Here is an 18,471-nt window from a genome sequence, read left to right as displayed (position 1 = left end):
AAGATCTTGAACCCAAAGCGTATTACAGAAGAGAGACAGAGCGCATGCTGCTTTGTTTGCCATCCTTTAAATACCAATAATTAAAACGTTAACGTGATTGGGTGGTGAGTGCCAGGGGGAGAGGGTGTCTGTATCCCAATAGGCGAATCCTTTTTAATAACCCGCCTCGAGATAATGATGTAAAAAGGACCGAAGCGTCTTGTGCGTAACCAGGGTTATCGTGGAGATCCGGTGAAGGTGAATCAGACACAGAAAGGGAGAGAGGCAGGAGAGAGTGGCTCTTATTACGTGAGGCTCCTCCTCGTCTCTACACCTCAGCTGACAAGTGGAGCGAGCCTGCAACTTCACCACTGACACACAACTAAACTCGTGAAGGACAAACAGAGGAAGAAACTCTGAGACGTGCGTCAAGAGTTTCCCGAAGAGACCATAGCCTGCAACGACGCGGAATCCACGAGGCTATGGACAGGAGGATGAACTTGAACGTAAGCGGAGGGGACATTTTTCACAAAACTCTGAGCGCCGTGTCCACTAAAAAAATGGACCCTTTCAGATCGTCGGCCGGCATCGAACTACCAGCCAGAGACCGCCAGTCACCAATCAGCTGCTTTGACCAGGCCGAGCCAGACCCGATTCAACCGGGAGGACTGGCAGGAGGCAGAGGGGGGACGCTGGGTCTGCCGATGGGATCTTTGTGCGTAAAGTACGGAGAGAGCGCCAACAGGACCTCGGCAGCGGAGAGCAGCGGAGGTGAGCAGAGTCCCGACGATGACAGCGACGGCAGGTGTGACATGGTCCTCCTCAGCGATGGGCGGACGGTGAGCGCAGGGAAAGCTGAAGGAGGTAAGAAAACCAAAGAGCAGAAAACACTGAGGCTAAACATCAATGCCAGAGAAAGACGACGGATGCACGATCTGAACGACGCGCTGGATGAGCTCAGAGCGGTCATCCCCTACGCGCACAGCCCGTCAGTGCGGAAACTCTCCAAAATTGCCACTTTGCTGCTCGCCAAAAACTACATCCTCATGCAGTCACAGGCGCTGGAAGAGATGAGGAGGCTAGTGATGTATCTCAACCAGGGCCAAGCCATTTCTGCCGCTTCCATACCGGCCACCACTGCCCTCGCAGCTCCCGGCTTGGGCGCGTACGACCAACCGGGTGGATACCCCTTCCCCACCGGAGTGGCCGGGTCCTCCTGCCCCGATAAATGTGCCCTGTTCAACAATGCCACTTCCAGCCTCTGCAAACAGTGCACTGACAAGCCTTAACGCGCCTGACAAAGACTCCGAGAAGCACACGAGAAAGAAGAACCCACTTTTAAGGACACTTTTGGAGAGGAAAACCAGTGAAGTCAGTAGGCTAGAGACAAAAAAGGAAAAAAAAAGAAAGAAAAAGTAATGGCGACGAATACTTTTATGATATTTACTAAATGCATTAAAACGCGCTTTTTTTTGTTCAAACATTACTTGATTGTGAATATAAATCATCCTTAAAGTGCTGGTATGAATGACAGTGAAGACCAAACAGACGTACAGTAGGGCCTGTGAGAATGGCTGCAAGTGTTGATTTGAGTGAGTTGTTGATCACTTGCTCTGTGATGGACACTTTTGGAAATTTGGGTGACCTGACAACTTGCGATTCTTTCCACTTGAGTAGATGGACATCTTGTCGAAGCGGTCCACACTCACTCTCTGCTGCTTTCTCATTTATTCACGGTTTTCTTTCCATTCAAGTCAGAGACTTTTCCTCTTTTTTTTTTTTTTTGGTTTAAGGCCTGCTTTCACGAAGTTTTTCTGCTGAGCAAGTGGAATGCTATGAGCAAGGAAAGTCAAACGAAACAGCGAGTTAAGAGGTTGAATCAGTCAGATGTTTATGTGCTAATTTTAGACACTTGTTAATCGTTGCGCACGCCTATTGCAATTCTTTTTGGGGGTGAGGGGGCACTGTCATATAATAAACATCCAGATTTCTTTTTGTTAAAATCCTGAATTGAAGCTTATCACGTGTTTCGATGTGCTTTTGTAATTTATTCATTTGAATATCTATGATGGATATTTTTTGCTTGCATTGCACATTGTCGTCTCTCTTTTTCTTGTATTTTTGTTTTCTTTTGAAACATGACGATTGAGGTCTTCAGATTATTCGCGTTGTCAGGTCGGGCTGTGGATTATTGTAGATACCTTAGTTATTATAAGAGCAGAGGAGGGCCGTTTGTATGTATTTCAGTGTTGAAAAGCTTTATTAAAATATTTTGAACAACAGAAAAAGAAAATCTGATTATTCATGTGAAGTGTAGCGCACGTGGAATCAGAGCGAGCTGCCTTTAACTGTTAATTGTTCTTGTTGATTTTTATTTTATTTTTATTTTTTTTTGGGGGGGGGGGTTAATTTTTTTTTTTTTTTAAAGGATAACTTTAGAGCCTCTCTGTTCTAGGAGCGATGCAGCTCTCATTTGTCAGTCTCTGCATTCTCACCAGGTGTCATGCAGAGAGGGGAAATAATGCTCAACAATTTTCTGCTCCATCAAAACCGGTAACTTTTCTTGTCTTAAGTCTTGGGAACGAAGGCCAGACGTGGGTGGGCGAACGTTCAGGGCAACATTAAGATGTTTGTGCTCCACGGACTAAAAGAAAAAATAAAGAGAAAAGAAAGAAAGACAACAAACCCCAAAAACAAACAAAAAAACCCCCACACACTCTGATGACCTTTACTGTGGATGTGTTGAGACAATTTCCACGCCTGTGTGTAATAATATGATAATGCGAAAACAAGTGTGTATGAAAACTGTCGGCAGTAATACCTGGCCTCGCATAATCAAACAGATCGTTAAGGCAATTAGACCTCCACACTGTGATTAAGAAATGTAATTAAGACTGTTTCATTGCCGCAATTTGGTGTCTTTACTTAGAACGCAACCATCAGCTGCTCCGCGATAGACTCAAGCTTCGTCCCCCTCACTTCACTGTCCACATCGAAAACAATTTGATAAGGAAATGCTTTTGAAACAGTAAAGCCAATCTAGCATTAAATCTCCACGATCTCCCCCCCCCTAAAAGGCAGGGTAAATATCGTGAAAGCTTCAGCACCATGGACAGAGGCCACAGACTTCACATTTCAGACCATGAATTAGCACCGATCATTTCGCACCACAGATTTCCCCGAACTTTTTAATACAATCAACTAAATTCAATACAGCAAACGTCTTGCCAATAAATGTTTCTGTTGTAGATGGATACTGTGATATTTTAGGCACAGCTTTCATTTGAAATCGTCAAACAAGCTTCAAGCTTGCAGAGCCATACACCAAAAACCTCTTTAAATGTAACATGCTCAATGTTTTATCCTAATAATTTTAACCAAAAGCCTGCATCTTTATCTCATTTTTCCACATAGAAGCAAACAAATATGAAAATGTGTTAACAATGCTGGTTTCTGATTTTTTTTATTTATTGTTTTTTTATTTTTACTAGTCTCCGATCTAAGCTTTGTGTCTGTATGATGAGCCATTCTGACAACAGGGTCATTACAGTGTCCCATTTAATCCCATCACACCCCTGAATGCCTTGAATCTTCACAGAAGAGCCCTTAATCAAGACTGGAAATAATCAGGAGACATCAAAACAGCTCTGGAGTGAAAATCCTGTCAGCAACTCACGTTACAGGATTTAAGCTTTTATTTATTTATTTACTGTAGTTTGAACACAGAGATGAGGCTTTTTTTTCTCCCCCTGCTGCTGTTTGAAAATGAGACTTCACAAAAATATTAATTATGCAATATGCATTAATGCATAAATGAGTGGAGCATTTAACCCATACTAATATTCACATTAGCCCATAAGAGGAGATTCCCCAGGGATGAGAGAGAGCCATATGGGTGCATAAAACAGAACACAACATCCAAAGGAAAACAGACAACAGCATAAAATATCAATGTAAAGGCAGAGGACAATTTTAGAGCAAACATGAGGAGCAGGTTTGTATAAGAAAAAGTAAGAAACTGAATAATCGAAAGTCTCCATGATCCTCTTGATAAGGGAGCTGCTAGATACTTGGTATTTCAGCCATTTTTACAAGTAGGTGAAATGTCATGTACACACAAGGGTGCCTGAAATGTTAAGCTGGGCCGGGCAGTGATAGAGCCCCAAGATGCCTCATGAAAACAGAAAAAAATGGGAGGATTTCAAGCTTCTTCTTTTTTTATCCATTTTTTTTAAAGTGGCCACCAACCAAGTCATAATAGGGAGCATCGCTTTTATCCAAAAGCCTAATAAAGCTGCATCTGTCTTTAAAGCATTTACAGTGGGAATCGGGACTGACGAATAAAACTGGAAGATAACAAAAAAACCCACCCCTTTCATAAACTATAAAATGTCCAATTTGCCATATCAGTGGGCAGCAGGGCGCTCGTTCATAACGCAGCTGCTGTGTATGCTAAAGATGATAAACATTAAAAATATACATAAGTACGCCAAATTGAAATGTCTCCTTCATATCAGTAGCTGGCAAAACTCTGACAATGGATTCATCCATGCTGTGTCACACGCTGTGTATAAAGATATATGTGCTGCACTGGTTGAGGCACCAAATCAACTGCTGGGCGGTACTTCATTTTTGTCAGGCCACTGATAGCAATGCATAATGTTGTTGGTGCACGCAATGCTGGCTAATAGAACTGTGAAGCTAAAGAGGTAAACTGCTTACATTGAGTAGTACAAATTTGAACTTCTTAACAGTGAAACCGTCATTATCAGATGCACTGTAGGGCCGATATATGAAGCTAGTCTTCGTAGATGAGCCCATTATCACATTCGAGAAATTTACTTGAGCTTTTTCTGAACTTCAGCTACAAATCTTTCCAATAGCACTTTTATTAGAAACTTTGCTTATTAGACAAGGAATACTGAATGCAGTTTTTAGGCTAAACCGTCCAAACTTGCTGAATATTTCCAAATCTTTACAACAATTAAATACATGCTTACCACCTTTAAAACACAAATAGGGTTGTTTTAAGGAGCTAAAAAAATGTCCAAATCCATCTACTCATTCTTTGTGTGCAGGAAGATAAACACCACATTTGATTTAAGGTTGCCCTGAACAAGACCAGGTGTGGATCTTACAGATTAATGCTATAACTAAGCCTTTCCTTTCAAAACAGAAACGATCCCTATTATAATATTTAAACATTGATGCTTGAAGGAGCTGTTTAACTGTAATAAAGGTTTTTATTTAGAGATGCTTTGTTGTAACTCTGAGCTGCTTTATATCTGTAAATATAAAGAATACTGACGCCGACTTAGACCACTTTCGCTGCAATAACATTCAGTATTTCCTGCATATTTCTAACTGTTTTCCCACTCACCTAACGAGCTCCTAATTCATTACATCGCAAATGTTTTTATCTCGGAGGCAGCCTCGAGGTCAGGTAAACATATGGCAGCTCGTTTAGCTCTGAAAGTTCTAACAGGGCACAATAAATGACGTAGCAAAGTGTGATTATCCCCTCATCTGGAATACAACAGTTGAGTAACATCTCTAATATTCCAACTGCCTCCATATTAATCAGATTAAAACCCCAATCTCCTAATCCCTGTTTACCGATGGCTCTGTCTTTCTGCCGTAATCTGATGTTCTTTTATTCCGCTGGGATTAAACTGTGTCATGGCTGAGCACAGTAATTTGGTGGTGGCCGTGTTGTTGTTGTGGACAGCACTGGCTCTTTGTTGCTGTACAGGTTGTTTATTCCAGAAGAAAAAAAAAAGACAAAAAACAATTTACTCTGTGGCTTGAACAAACAAGAACAGGCGATGAAGTGAAGTGCATTCATTGTTCAAATATTTGTGCCAAATAAATCAAATTATGAACGCCGTTGGGAGGCAATTCACTCGATTTGATGCCGTTTTATGGGGCCGTTGCCTGAAATATACTTTGAGCTTTGGTGTGCTTTCCATGCGCGTGTTGATTTTATTAAGAAATTACTTGTTATCCACACATCTTGATAAAAGAAACAATTTATTTTTCATTGAATTTACAGATTACGCGATCGTTTTAACGTCAAAAACTAACTTCCGGTGGCGCAGTGGTCAAAGCTTCCCCGACAGCTGTGAACTTTCCATTTATGTGACCTTAACATCGAGATAATGTGCTTGATTAGAGCGGATGGAGAACTCACAGTGACCCGAGCGGCCGCTCTGGATTATGTTAACAGCACCACGCTCGGCTGCACTCAGCCACGTCGATGCAAACCTTAAAAAGAGTGAAGGATTTAAACTAAAACGTGAAACTGCAATGGTTTTTGTGTACTTCACCTGTGAGAGAGACAGATCCTGCTCGTCCTGCTCAATATGCAGATCGTGACCCTCTCAGGGTTCATTAAAGCCAAGGCGAGGTGGATTTCATCTCCATTTTCTCATATTCATTAACTCTGGCTTTCACACTGAAATAAAGACACGAGGAAGACACAATAACACCGAGAGTCACTCGCTTCTCATTTAATGTACACACACACTTTTTCTTTGTTTCCCTCCCATACACACGCCGATCACGAGACAAATGAAAGGCCTGACCAATAGGGAGGTGTGTAGCGCTATAAAGAAGACATTGCCTGATACAACCTCAATTCTGTGTTGTGATAATGACAACCACCTATTTATGTGCTGTTCCTACAACAATTCATCACCTGATTGCTGAACAGGTTTCTGATTAGAGTGTAATCTGAAGATTAGGATGCACTATGAGCAAGGTCAGCTATATAGCAAACAAAGGCATAAATTCAGTCATAAAACAGTTCAAACGGTGACTGGATCTGAGGCCAGCTACTCAATGATAACGCGCTGCCACTTTCTAGGAACACAGAAGAATTTACAAAGTGGGTTTCGGCCTAAAACGTGGGAAGAATAAACCAACAATCTCGTTCCCTCCCTTTGAAAAATCTGTCACGTTACTAGAGCATGAAACCCCGCCGTTAGTGTAACACTTGCTTGGCTGATCTTCCTGATGTGCTGAGTGCCACTCCAGGCTTCAGTATATCTGTCTGAGCAGAGGTCTTTAACAGCCATGAATGCCAAGCATGGGGGAGGCAGGCCAGGCCAAGCGTAACCATGGCGGCCCAATGTCCTTGGCTCCTTGGCGGCCTTCACCTCACACTCCCTGCACAGTGAATTTTATGGCTAATTTCCGGCAATTTATCCTGGCACTTTCAGAAGAGAGATTCCTGCGGGAATAATGTGCATAATTTGCATAAATCATCCTGATAGAATGCATATCAGCATGTAACCCCCCTGTCTGATGCCGCAGCGTTTACTTTGTAATCAAAACTGACTCTTTTCCACCGGCGGAAGCACAAGAGCCACGAGAAGAGGGTCTGGGTTTAGGTGAGTAATTACAAAGAAATGAAACACGCATACAGGGGCTCGTGAAGAAAAAGCTCAATGAAACTTTTGGAAATAAAAAAAAACAAACAAAAAAAACATGAAATCCAAGCTACAGGGAATACATCTGAACTATATTAAGTATTTATATATTTAGCTGCTTTTAAAATGCACAAAAAGAGAAGTAGTCTGATCTCCGTTTCTCGTGTGGCACAGTTTAGCACTAGTTTTCCTCTTCTTTTTCTTTTTGCCACATTCTTATATCAATTCCTAATTTAAAACAATTTCCTCCCACTGTCTTTCCGTGTCCTTAGCGCCGCATAAGTGAGACTTCGATTGCAGTTCAGTCCACAGCGCCTGTTCTCAAAAGCTCCCTCTGTGTAAGCAGCCAGTTGTCTGAGGGGAAGAGACGTGGGTCAGTGCGAGGCTTCCCCCCCTTGCTGTGATCGAATCTGACGTACAGTGAGAATGTGCATATTCTCTTGGACTGCCTTCGTTACAATAATCAGCCGTGGTCAAATCGACTTTGTTGGTCGAGGAAGTGCGAGATGAAAGAGAGAAATGGAGCACAATAGGAAGAGGAGGTTTTTGTCTTTCAGCGCGCACGCAGACAAAAGGCATGTGGCCTGATGGAAATGCTATAGAGCATGCAAGCTGCACAAGAGGTAGTGGGTTAACTAATCAGAGAAGACACACAGACAAAACATAGCTGCACGGGGAGAGAGTGCTGCACTCGTTAAATGCATTCGTTTTCGTGACTGACAGGGTGTATGTGGGGTTTTTTGTTGTTTTGTTTTTTTTGGTGCGTGTGCATTTAAGAGGAGCAGCCTTCATTGAAGCGAGCAGATTTGTGTATCCACACTACCAGGTTCCTCCACTGGCCTTCACCCGAGAATCTCAGGATCTCCGATGGTATCACTGGTGACAACGGGACAGTCGTCCGCTGGATAGACGTTAATCACAATAATACAGGGCAGGCTAATCACGACTCACTGATCAAGCGCTTAATGACATGCCTGCCGTACCCACTGTAACCAGCCCGCTGCTGAGGGATTCACACACCAAGGCTAGCCCCTTTTGTGGGGGGCAGGAGGAGGAGGAGGAGAAGGAGGATGGCGGTTATGAGCCTGGTGCACAGCCATCCAGACAATAATTACTCGATGACTGTGGTCACATTAAGGATCAGTCAAAGCAGATTAATTTCGACTGATAGCATTGGTCCCTCCTAAATGCAGATTTTCTTAATAAGAGTGAAATTGTGCCACTGCGAGGTTAGGCACAGAGAGAGATTTGCTTATACGGCGATACTGCAATTACTTATCTGGAGAGACAATGTCTTCTTGTTTGCACAAATCAAACTGTACTTCTGAATGTCAGTGCAAAAATTACCACACAAATGTGTAGTTTTTTGTTGTTGTTTTGTTTGTTTTAATATCGACTGGTCTGACGTGTGTGTGTTTGCATGCAGGAACCGTATGCATCACCACATACGAGACTGCTTGTGTGGTACGGGTAGGCCTTTCAGTAAGTACCCAGAGACCCCCCAAGAATTACCCAGAGCAGAGAGGACAGCATCTGTTTGTGTGCTTGTGCCGAGCAAACAAGGCAATTTAGAGAACACCAAGGGAGCTGCTAATAAACACAACCTTATTCCCCCTTCCTCCTACACCTGGCGCTGAATATTGCAGCACTACAGTGAGGATGCCTGTCTGCATGTGTGTGCATCTATATGTATGTGTGAGAGATAGAGTGTGTATGTGTGTGATGCAATGCCTCGTTGACTTGACCAGGAGGGCTGTTATGGGGCTTTTGCAAGTGTGCATGTGATCGAGCGTGTATGTGTTATAAGGGAGCATGAGAAAATGTGCAACATGCGTGTGCAACCATTCATCATTCTGCAGTGAGAGGCATGCCAGTGCTGCTGGGAAATGGCAGGTCTGTGTCCCATCACACCCTGGCGTCTTTGTCTGTATGGTCAAAGCTGCGCCAAAATGTCTGCCCTGGATACCTGGCATAGAAACGGTGCTTTACTGTACACAAAGGTGTGTGAGTACCGGGCTGTCAGACACTGGACTTCTCCTACTTGGATGCCAGTCACGATGGCCTAAATGCAGTTGTCCTTTACTTTATTACGGCCAGACGAAATGGATTCTTGTGTTCATTTTTAAGGTGTTACACTTTTAAAAGCAACATTATCATTTAATAATCCAGGACCTGAATTTTCATTCATAAACATTTAAACTCTTCCCTGTTTTGCTTTTTTTATTTTATTTTCCTGCACTCCCTGCAACTGTAGCAGTAAACATGCTCTAATGAGACCTGCAGCTTTGCTCGCCGCCACCACTGACTGTGATATGAAGCCAAAGTGACACCCAGTGAAACCATGCATCAGACCAGACACAAAATGGCCGTCCAGTGCCAAACTCCGCCTTGGCTTTCACTTCGTATCACAGCACAGAGCCTGGCTGGGGAGTGAAAGCTTTACAGCACATTTAGATGAAAAACTCATGGCCCACTGTCAACATCTGTCACTACCAGGTATTTAAATCTTTTCATGTCCTTCCAAAGTACTGCAAGCCTTATATGGAGAGAAACATACATTTAAAACAATCTGTATTTACATTTGAGAGGTCTAGTTTGCATTTTAAGTGTAATTTGTTTGATCAAAGCTCAATAAATTCAGTCAAATCCATGAAATGATCCTGTTCGCCCTTCAAATATAAAAACTTCAAGGTCTCCTTAACTCTCATGTCACACACCTGGCAGCTTCAGAAAACAGACCGCAATCTCTCAGCCTTTGAGCCTTCGAGCCAAGAACCTCCTGAAATAAAAGAGTGTGAGAAAATAAGTGCAAAAGGGGAGATTAATCTGAGTTATTACATTGATTAGATTTCCAGAATGCTAATTAAAAGATGTTAGGACATGGGCCCAGCCAAGGATCAGTGGGCTCTAATGAGGACCAATAAGCCTCTGTAATCTGCGCTGTAATGAGAGTGGTTTAAATGTAAAGTTTGCGGGGAGACGAGTGAGGAGGAGGATAGATGTGGCGATCCCGGAGAACCAATTCCTATGCCGTCATTATAACCAGTAATAGCGAGGATTCACAGCCTCAGCAAAAAAGACAGAAATAAAAGTGAGATGAGCGAAAGGCAGACAGAAATTCAATTACACTAAAAGAGGGTTTGTACAATAAAAACATTTTATTATTAGACAATTAACAGGCTGGTTTAATAGCTGAAGGTCACATACCCCCTTGTCTTGTATTAGGAGGAAGCCTTTGCAAAGTAACAGGGTAATATCGTTTAATGGGTGACCAGTCACCAAACCTCGGTGCTCCTTTTATCTCGTTTTTCCCTTAAGGTTTTAAGATTTGCACACTTTTACCATATTTGAGGCAAAAATATCTGTCAGTCCGTTTATCTGATGGTATATTTAAAAATATATATCGATATTTCACGCAGAGACAGAGTAGTAAGCCTTCCTGAATATATTTATGAATCTTTATTTGCAGTACTAAAGAAAAGAAGTTCTGCAAGAAAAAAAGCAACGTGTACTGCCATGTTTATGTTTCACTGACTATCATCTTTTTGTCTCTTTTTATGAATAAAAGCAAAATAAAATGCAACGAACAACATAATCAAGGATATGAAATGATCATCAATACCAGTTCAGCAAATAATGAACTGGAATAATTCACATGTGAGTCTAGGAAGCAAAGAGAGACGGAGGCTTGACTGGGAACACATTTTCAAAGAAGGAATCAATCTGCAGCAAAAGAAAACGGCAAAATAATACAAAGCAGACGGTAAAGGAGTCAACTGAAATTAGGAGGGTTGTTACTTATTTAGTGGATGCTCGTTATTAGCAAATGAGCCTTACTGACAGGTGCACCCCACTCATTTACAAATTACAACATATCACTATCATCAGCCAGCTAATTTATCAGGAATAATGAGTTGTGTGAAAACAGGCTGCTAAATACTCAAGGAGAATATCACCCTAATGGGTCTCACCTGTCACGCGCTGTTTACGGCTTGTGGGGTGCTTGTTGGAGTGGCTTCAAATAAAAAGTATTTTTATATACGTGTCTTCCCAGCGGCCTGGAAAATCCCTACACCTGTTTACCTGCGTGGTTTGTAAAGTCCAAGAACTGAGCTGCTCTGTGAGGCACTAGCTGAAGCTAAAATCACGGGAGCATTCAAACCGGTTCACGGTAACAATGCTAACATGTGGATGTTAAGCAGGTGTTGACTGTGTTTGGCGACTGACTTCGGTGTGTCTGCAGGCCAACAAATTAGCACTAAGTACATTAGGGCTGATGCAAATGTTATTAGTTTGGCAGGGATTCGGTCATGATCAAATTATTTTGTTTTGTGCTGGATGAATAAAAAAGAACCATCAAAGCTGTTATTCAGACCAAATTTCATGACCATATATATTTACAATAGTGCCAGAGGACAACTAAGAGGGTCACCCAAGTTATGTACAGATACAAATCCCACTAATTCTTTGGTCTGACTAAAATATACAGAAAGTGGTAACATGGAAACCCCCAGCATGGTGCCAGTGCTGCCAAAAAGCTGGAACTGGCACAAGTGTAAATAAATAAAACTGGTTCCATATCGATGGTAACTAAACTAATAAACTTCATATAAAAAAAAGCACATGTAATCCAAAAAAAGTGGTCTTTAAATTTTCTTTGCTGTTGATGCCAAATACTGATAGTCTTAAGTCTTAATCACCTCTCATTTATTTATATGTTACTAAGAAAATGGGAAATAGGTGCAGTGAAACATATAAACACAAATGGTAATACCAAATACAAGGCAAAAACAATTCTAATGAAAAAGTTAATAATTTCCTTAAACACTTTCACTCTTCAGCACAGTCTGAACTCTCTTAGGCAGCTTTCTTATAATTTAAGAAGTCTTCAGGAAGAGTTCTTTGGAGTTCTTGAATCCCATTCAAAGCTCCTCTTTAGATGTTGGCAGGCTTTTGTTTCGCTCTCTGTTGAGATGATACTACACTGCTTCAATAATGCTGAAGAAACTTTGGATTCATCACTCCATAAGACCTGCTGCAAATAATTTTCAGTCCAGTTCTTGTGTAATGCGGCACACTTCAAGCCTTTCCCCTCTTCCTTAAGAACGGCTCCTTTACGCCCACCCTTCTCCTGTGACCATGTCTGAGGAGGCTTCAGGGAAAAGTTTTTTGTTTTTTTTAAGTTCTGCCACTTGTCCTGTTTCCTCAAACTTTTTAAGGACACACTGCACACCATGCTGAGATATGCCAATTTTCCAGCCAAAAGCTCTTTGGGAAATCAACTTGTTGGCACAAAAATACAATTTTATACCTTCAAACTGGGTTATCTTTGGTATTTTATAAAGTTCTGAATAAAGAAATGGGAACAAATGATGTGTTTTATGGCAGTTTATTGGTTCTTTGTTAAGTTGTCTGTTATTTTTAGTCACAAAATTGGTTCATACGTTGAGTTAGGTGCCTTTTTATGCCTGAATGATTCATAGGACATGGATTTGAAAAAAATCAATCCTCTAAAAATAGTCAGGTAAAACGACTGAATTGAAAATTCGAGAAAAAGCTGCCAATCTCCAAAGAAACGTTTTGAAAGACCTTCAGGAAAACCACCTTAAAAATCCAAGAAAGTCTGGCTCCTTTGAAGCAAAATATAAAAAAAATGCTGGGTGGCTAAAAACTTTTGCACAAGTACATGGTAGCACTTGAAGTGTTCTGCGTAAGTGTGTTTAACGTGGCATATATTCAAACCGCATTATTGTACTGAAAAAAAGACATTCAGCTTACAGCTGAGGTATGACAGTGCTGATAGGCTATAAAATCATGTCATTTAATACCTCCTCTCACGCCTCCCTCTGTGTGGCTGCGTGGTCCCCATTAAGCCAATTCATCACCCCTTAAGAGAAGGCCATGAGACGGATCTGGTCTATCAGTCTCTGTGTTTAGGATATGGTTACTGTTCTCATGACCAAGGATTTCTGCCATATTAAACGTGGAAGTAAATGGCGAGGCCATCCAAACAATGGCTTTAGAGAGCGGCTTGGAGGAAAGCATAGCTTTATTGAAAATGAGAATTTATTGAGAATGCCTGAAAAGCCACTGTAGTAATCAGATATCAAAATATGAGCTCAGTGATGAAACATTAATGTAAGGTTTTGTCTGCCACTCGAAGCCAGTTGTTTGACGTGTCACTTTTCAAACAACCTCTTGAGAGTGGACCCCAGATTTGCATTTTTAGCCCCTGCTGCTGTAATGAAATAAGGTAGAGCAGAGCATATTTCAGTGGCCTGTCAAACCCACTCACGCCCCTTTGCAAAGCACTCAGAAACTTCATTTCATCGCCACCCATTCTCACGGCCATGCTATAAAATTGACTATGACAAAATTAGCAAACCTAGAGTGTTTGGACACATTCCCAATATAAAGGGTTTCTCTTTTTTTCCTCTTTGCAATCAAGCCCGGGAACATCAAACATGAAGTCTCCTTGAAAGTTATTCAGTCTCTTTGGCGACACTGCAGCTATAGATTTATGTAATCACAAGCTTGTTAGGGAGATTTCTCAGGCCCGCTGACAGTGATGTGCACCGGGGTTTGGCAGACGTGACATCTGGGAAGCACAATTCTGCTGCACCACCACGCAAAAGCAATTAGAGATCTATATTCGCGGACAGGTCCAGACTTTGTTCTGTGGTGGAGGGATACACGGGTTTTAATGCCTTTATTAACATGACATGCATGTCCCACAGACCATCTTCAGATGACAGTCAAGGAGTCATCATAAAAAGGGGGGCAGGAATCAGTGAAATCATGCTCCACAGACAAGTCAGGACATCAGGACGGATTTTCCAAGTGAGCTGTTCAGGGAATAAAATAGTGCCTAAGAAGATGCTGTGAGGACCATACTGTTTTTTTTTTTCTTTTTAAACAGACAGGAGCTAACTAAAGTGACACCAGTTATCAGACAACGCTAAAGATACTGTAAGGAAGCAGAGGAGTATGATTAATTAGAAATGAGTCAGTTTCAGTTGGGCAGGCTCCACTCAAACACACACCACTTACTCTTCAGCATTAAATGAATCTCAACTGGCTAAAGTAATTAGTTCAGTCTATTAATTACTATAATCACCCATTATCATGTTGGCCTTCATTTGAACATGTTTCATGGATGTAACGAGCCTGTAGCAAAGCTGTTTCCAAAGGATATTCTCGGTCTGAGTGCTAATTATTTTGTAGTTAAAGGATAAGGATGGTGGTATTCTATATTTCTTATTGTCAACAAATATCATAAAACACAATGTTGGACTCGCTTCCCCCATCTGTGTTGCCTAGAATAAAGACTTTTTTATATATTTCTTTTTAAAGGGTCGAGAGTAGAGAGTACAAGAGATGAACGGTACTTGTGTTTTGCTCTGCAATCCCAGAAACGTGCGTGTGTCCGTCTGCATTTAACTTAAAATAGAGTGCCAATCATAATAATGAAGAAATAAAACTACAGAAAGCTAAAAAAGATTGAAAAATAAACTTTTACAATTCCCACTTCTACATTTGTGTAACATACTAGACAGCGGGACACAGCCTCACTGTGGAGATTATACACCTGCACATTTTGCTCACTAGATGACAAAAATCTTCCACAATATCTCAGTTTTTATCTTGGATTATAATGCCAGCCATGTCCGCAGCACTAGGGCTGCAGGAGCCTTTAAGTCGTCCCTCTGTGGGCTGTGATGAAATAAGGATGAGGTCTGAAGGGATGGAAGTGGAGTGCGGTAAACACAGCGGCCCTGCCACCCAGCTGTGAAGGTGACACAGGGACGCTACACACAGAACAAGCCCTTTTGATTAATCACAGGATATTTACTGGCTCAGATCTAATCAAGGACCGCAGGATCACAGGCTACATCATACACGGCCCAGGAATTTACACAGCAGAGTTAACCTGTCACCTGCCACTGTCCTCTTCCCTACATCTATAAACACTGTGCGTATAGGTCGGCCAGCAGTTACACAGCGCATGCAGGCGCCTTGAAACGACTCCAAAAGTGATTGTTTTATTTCCGCTGCAACAATATAACCTGCAGTCAGATACTCAACACATGTCGTTTGATATAAAACCTTATGGCAGAAGGGAGAAAGAGCCATTTATCTCAAGGTAGTCATGGTAATGGGATACAAGAACATGAGCAGTTTTCCACCCTAAGTAAACTACAGCACGGTGTGCAGTTGACTGTCCTGCTGGCCTGTGTGCAGTGGGATTGTTATTTTCTGTTGAGGAGACGTAAACCGAGGGCTAATCCAAGATTACAAGCGAGAACGGATTAAGCAATTGTGATCTCTGCTGGCTTGTGACTTTTATAATCGATTTAACACTCAGAAGATATTTCGTTTTCAGCGAGGGCAGCTGGCAATTTTAAAAGAAACACTTCCGTTTTGGGGAACGTTTTACAATTTCATCTTTCCAAGACATGCAGAGTGTAATTTTTATGACTCTGAGCACTCTGAGGCTCTCTATTCATGGATGTCTGGGGAATCAATTATAGCTCAATTATAAACACTGAGGCTAAATAGAGTCAGAACCTTCATCCTTTTGACATTTTTTGAATAAAAAATAGATAAATGACTTATGACTAAATATGAAAAAGATCAATCTGTAGCATAATTTTAGTACACAGACTGTCTCTCAGCTATATGTGGTTCAGACCACTTCCAGCTGGTTGTTTTGGGGTGTTTTTTTATCATAACTTTGCTGTTGTGGTTCTCTTGTGTCATTTTGAGGAACATGAAGAAGCATAAAACTCTAAAAAGGCACATAGGCAGGCAAAAGTTATTGTGGGCTTCATATAAACCTCTATAGAGTTCTATAAACACCACTTTATATGAATATTGCTTTTCATTGCCTCTACACGCAAACCCCTAAACACACATGAATTTGTTGTACTTTAACGCTTAACACTCTAAAGCATGAAATAATTGCCAGAATTTTTTTTAAATTAAATATTAATGTGAAAATATGAGTTTTAATTTGTACCATATTTTCTAGATTCAGCAGTTATTTGGGGGGGGGGGGGTTCTTACTAAAAAAATGTATCAAGCAATTTATTTAGGTTTTTTGGTGTGGAAAAAAAACCCACTGATGATGAGGAGTCTGAAAAAGTCACAACATAACTAAAATGAAGAAGACTTGTGCGGTTTTATCTGCTGTGCATATCAATAATTACATGAATTCAAGTTGTAAAAATCATTTGTCTAAAACTGCATGAAACAGAAAAGGACATAACCTTTAACGTGACCTGTGTCCTGTCTTTTGTTGTTAGCGCTTATACAGACAGAGACAAGAGGCAGCGGTGGAGGTGCCGCAGCCCCGCCGTGTTTATAAAGGGGTCCAGATTAAGTGTGGCCTACGCCATTGTGTCACCTGGAAAATGTCACTCCACAGGGGTGAGGAGGGGGAGTCTTAGTTCGAACAGGTTTACAGAAAAACACAGTACTGGAACAGAAAAAGGCATTTCATTTTCTTTCTCTTTTTAAACAAACTAAAACAGACAAACTAAACGGGCCAGGATGATGACGTATCAAATATCTCCCTCGATCGTGTGTTAAATAGCCAGTGATCTACAATGAGCAATGGATTTTCTTTGTGCTATCGAGCCAGATTCCTGCCACAAAAGCCCTGAACAAATAGGCTATTGGATGAGAGTGTTTTTGTCTTCCCATTTCCAAGATATTTCTTGAGAATGACGAGTCACATTAGGAGCAGGGGGAGGAGTAATTTCTGTGTCACATCCCTTTAGCCCGACCTCACTGACTCGCCAACATGAGAGCGTTCTCACTAAAAATTAATCACATTTGCCTTTTTAATGGCATCCCTCATCCTGCTGCCAAGAATTCACAATCATCTTCCTGCTGTTGTGTGGTACTTCAGCAGCCTGGCATGTCTGGTGGTGACAAAGTGATTTCAAGAAGTGTATCAATACTTACATCACCCCTCTGGCCCTTTCTCGTCACTGTTGACACTGCGGCACTCGGAGTAGGCCCAACTGGCAGGAGGCCATCCACTTTAAAGATAAACACACACACACACACACACACACACACACACACACACACACACACACACACACACACACACACACAGAGATCTGCAGCAGTGGGTTTAAAATATGTCGTGAAATGAGTTAATATAGTGTTAGGAAAAACTGCATTTACCATGTTGAGGTGCATTTACGGTGAGAGACAGATCAGGTTTGTCAGGTGGCACCTATTGGGTTGAAAAAGTCACCGCTGTCGCTCAATGACATTTTCACGGTGTAACACAGAAGAAGGAAAATGTGACACTAGATGCTCTCTGTTATTTTTAGTGTGGCTTGAATAAAGAGAAAAAGAAAAGACAGAAGAGGAGAGCGATTACAAGTCCACCCTGAAACACCTCTGGGCAATTATTTGGGCTGTTAATTTGAAACATTATTTAAATTACCAGGACCTCTTATCTGAACCAACCAAAATCTGAATTTTCGGATGAGGTTTTAAACACTTTTGAAAACCCTTGGTTCAGTTTCAATGGCCACACCCAGACCCGATTACTGCCAGACCTGTTTAATAAAACAAAAAAACTCAAATAGAAACTGCCTGACAAATTTAAGTTACCTTAAAGATCTCAAAAAACAACGCATCATGCCACGATCTAAAGAAGCAGCTTAAAAACAAAATAATTTACATCCATCAGTCAGGAAAGGATTACAAAGCCATTTCTAAGGCTTTGGGAGTCACGTCATCACATGACAAAGAAACTTAAGGCTCAAATCACAATTCCTTGTTACCTTTAACAGAGGAAACATCTCGTGTTACATGACAACTACTAAAATGAATCTTAAATCCCCTAAAAATCACATAAAACACAGTATATCAATGCGATGATACACACACACTCCATATAACACACTCCTAGCGACTGTGCATGGAGTTTAAACATATGAGCATCTAAAAAAAAATTAGTAAAACACAAATCTAATTTCTTGTAAAGAACCGCGGTGCACAACTTGCAAACTGCAGAATTACGACGATAAGAAGACGC

General features: G+C 41.4%; 2 protein-coding genes across 2 annotated transcripts in view; one reads left to right on the top strand and one right to left on the bottom strand.

Moving 5' to 3' along the window:
• LOC147321965 (uncharacterized) overlaps positions 1-18,471 on the bottom strand; it is a 116,281-nt gene that overhangs the window by 60,807 nt on the left and 37,003 nt on the right. The gene's annotated exons all lie outside the window — the stretch shown is intronic.
• bhlhe22 (basic helix-loop-helix family, member e22) lies at positions 192-2,322 on the top strand. The gene has a single exon (XM_086306207.1). It carries the CDS (start codon positions 462-464, stop codon positions 1,266-1,268), a length of 807 nt encoding a protein of 268 aa, XP_086162333.1. The 5' UTR covers positions 192-461; the 3' UTR covers positions 1,269-2,322.

Source organism: Aulonocara sp. 'chitande type north' Nkhata Bay, linkage group LG9 (genome assembly GCF_057382095.1).
Source record: "Aulonocara sp. 'chitande type north' Nkhata Bay isolate Kocher_YH1m ecotype deep benthic linkage group LG9, A_spYH_male_GT1.1, whole genome shotgun sequence".
Taxonomy (NCBI): domain Eukaryota; kingdom Metazoa; phylum Chordata; class Actinopteri; order Cichliformes; family Cichlidae; genus Aulonocara; species Aulonocara sp. 'chitande type north' Nkhata Bay.
This window is presented reverse-complemented; position numbering and strand designations above follow the sequence as displayed.

What these genes read in the sequence shown, in the direction of transcription:
- bhlhe22 (XM_086306207.1), top strand. Translation starts at nt 462, where the DNA reads ATGGACAGGAGGATGAACTTGAACGTAAGCGGAGGGGACATTTTTCAC.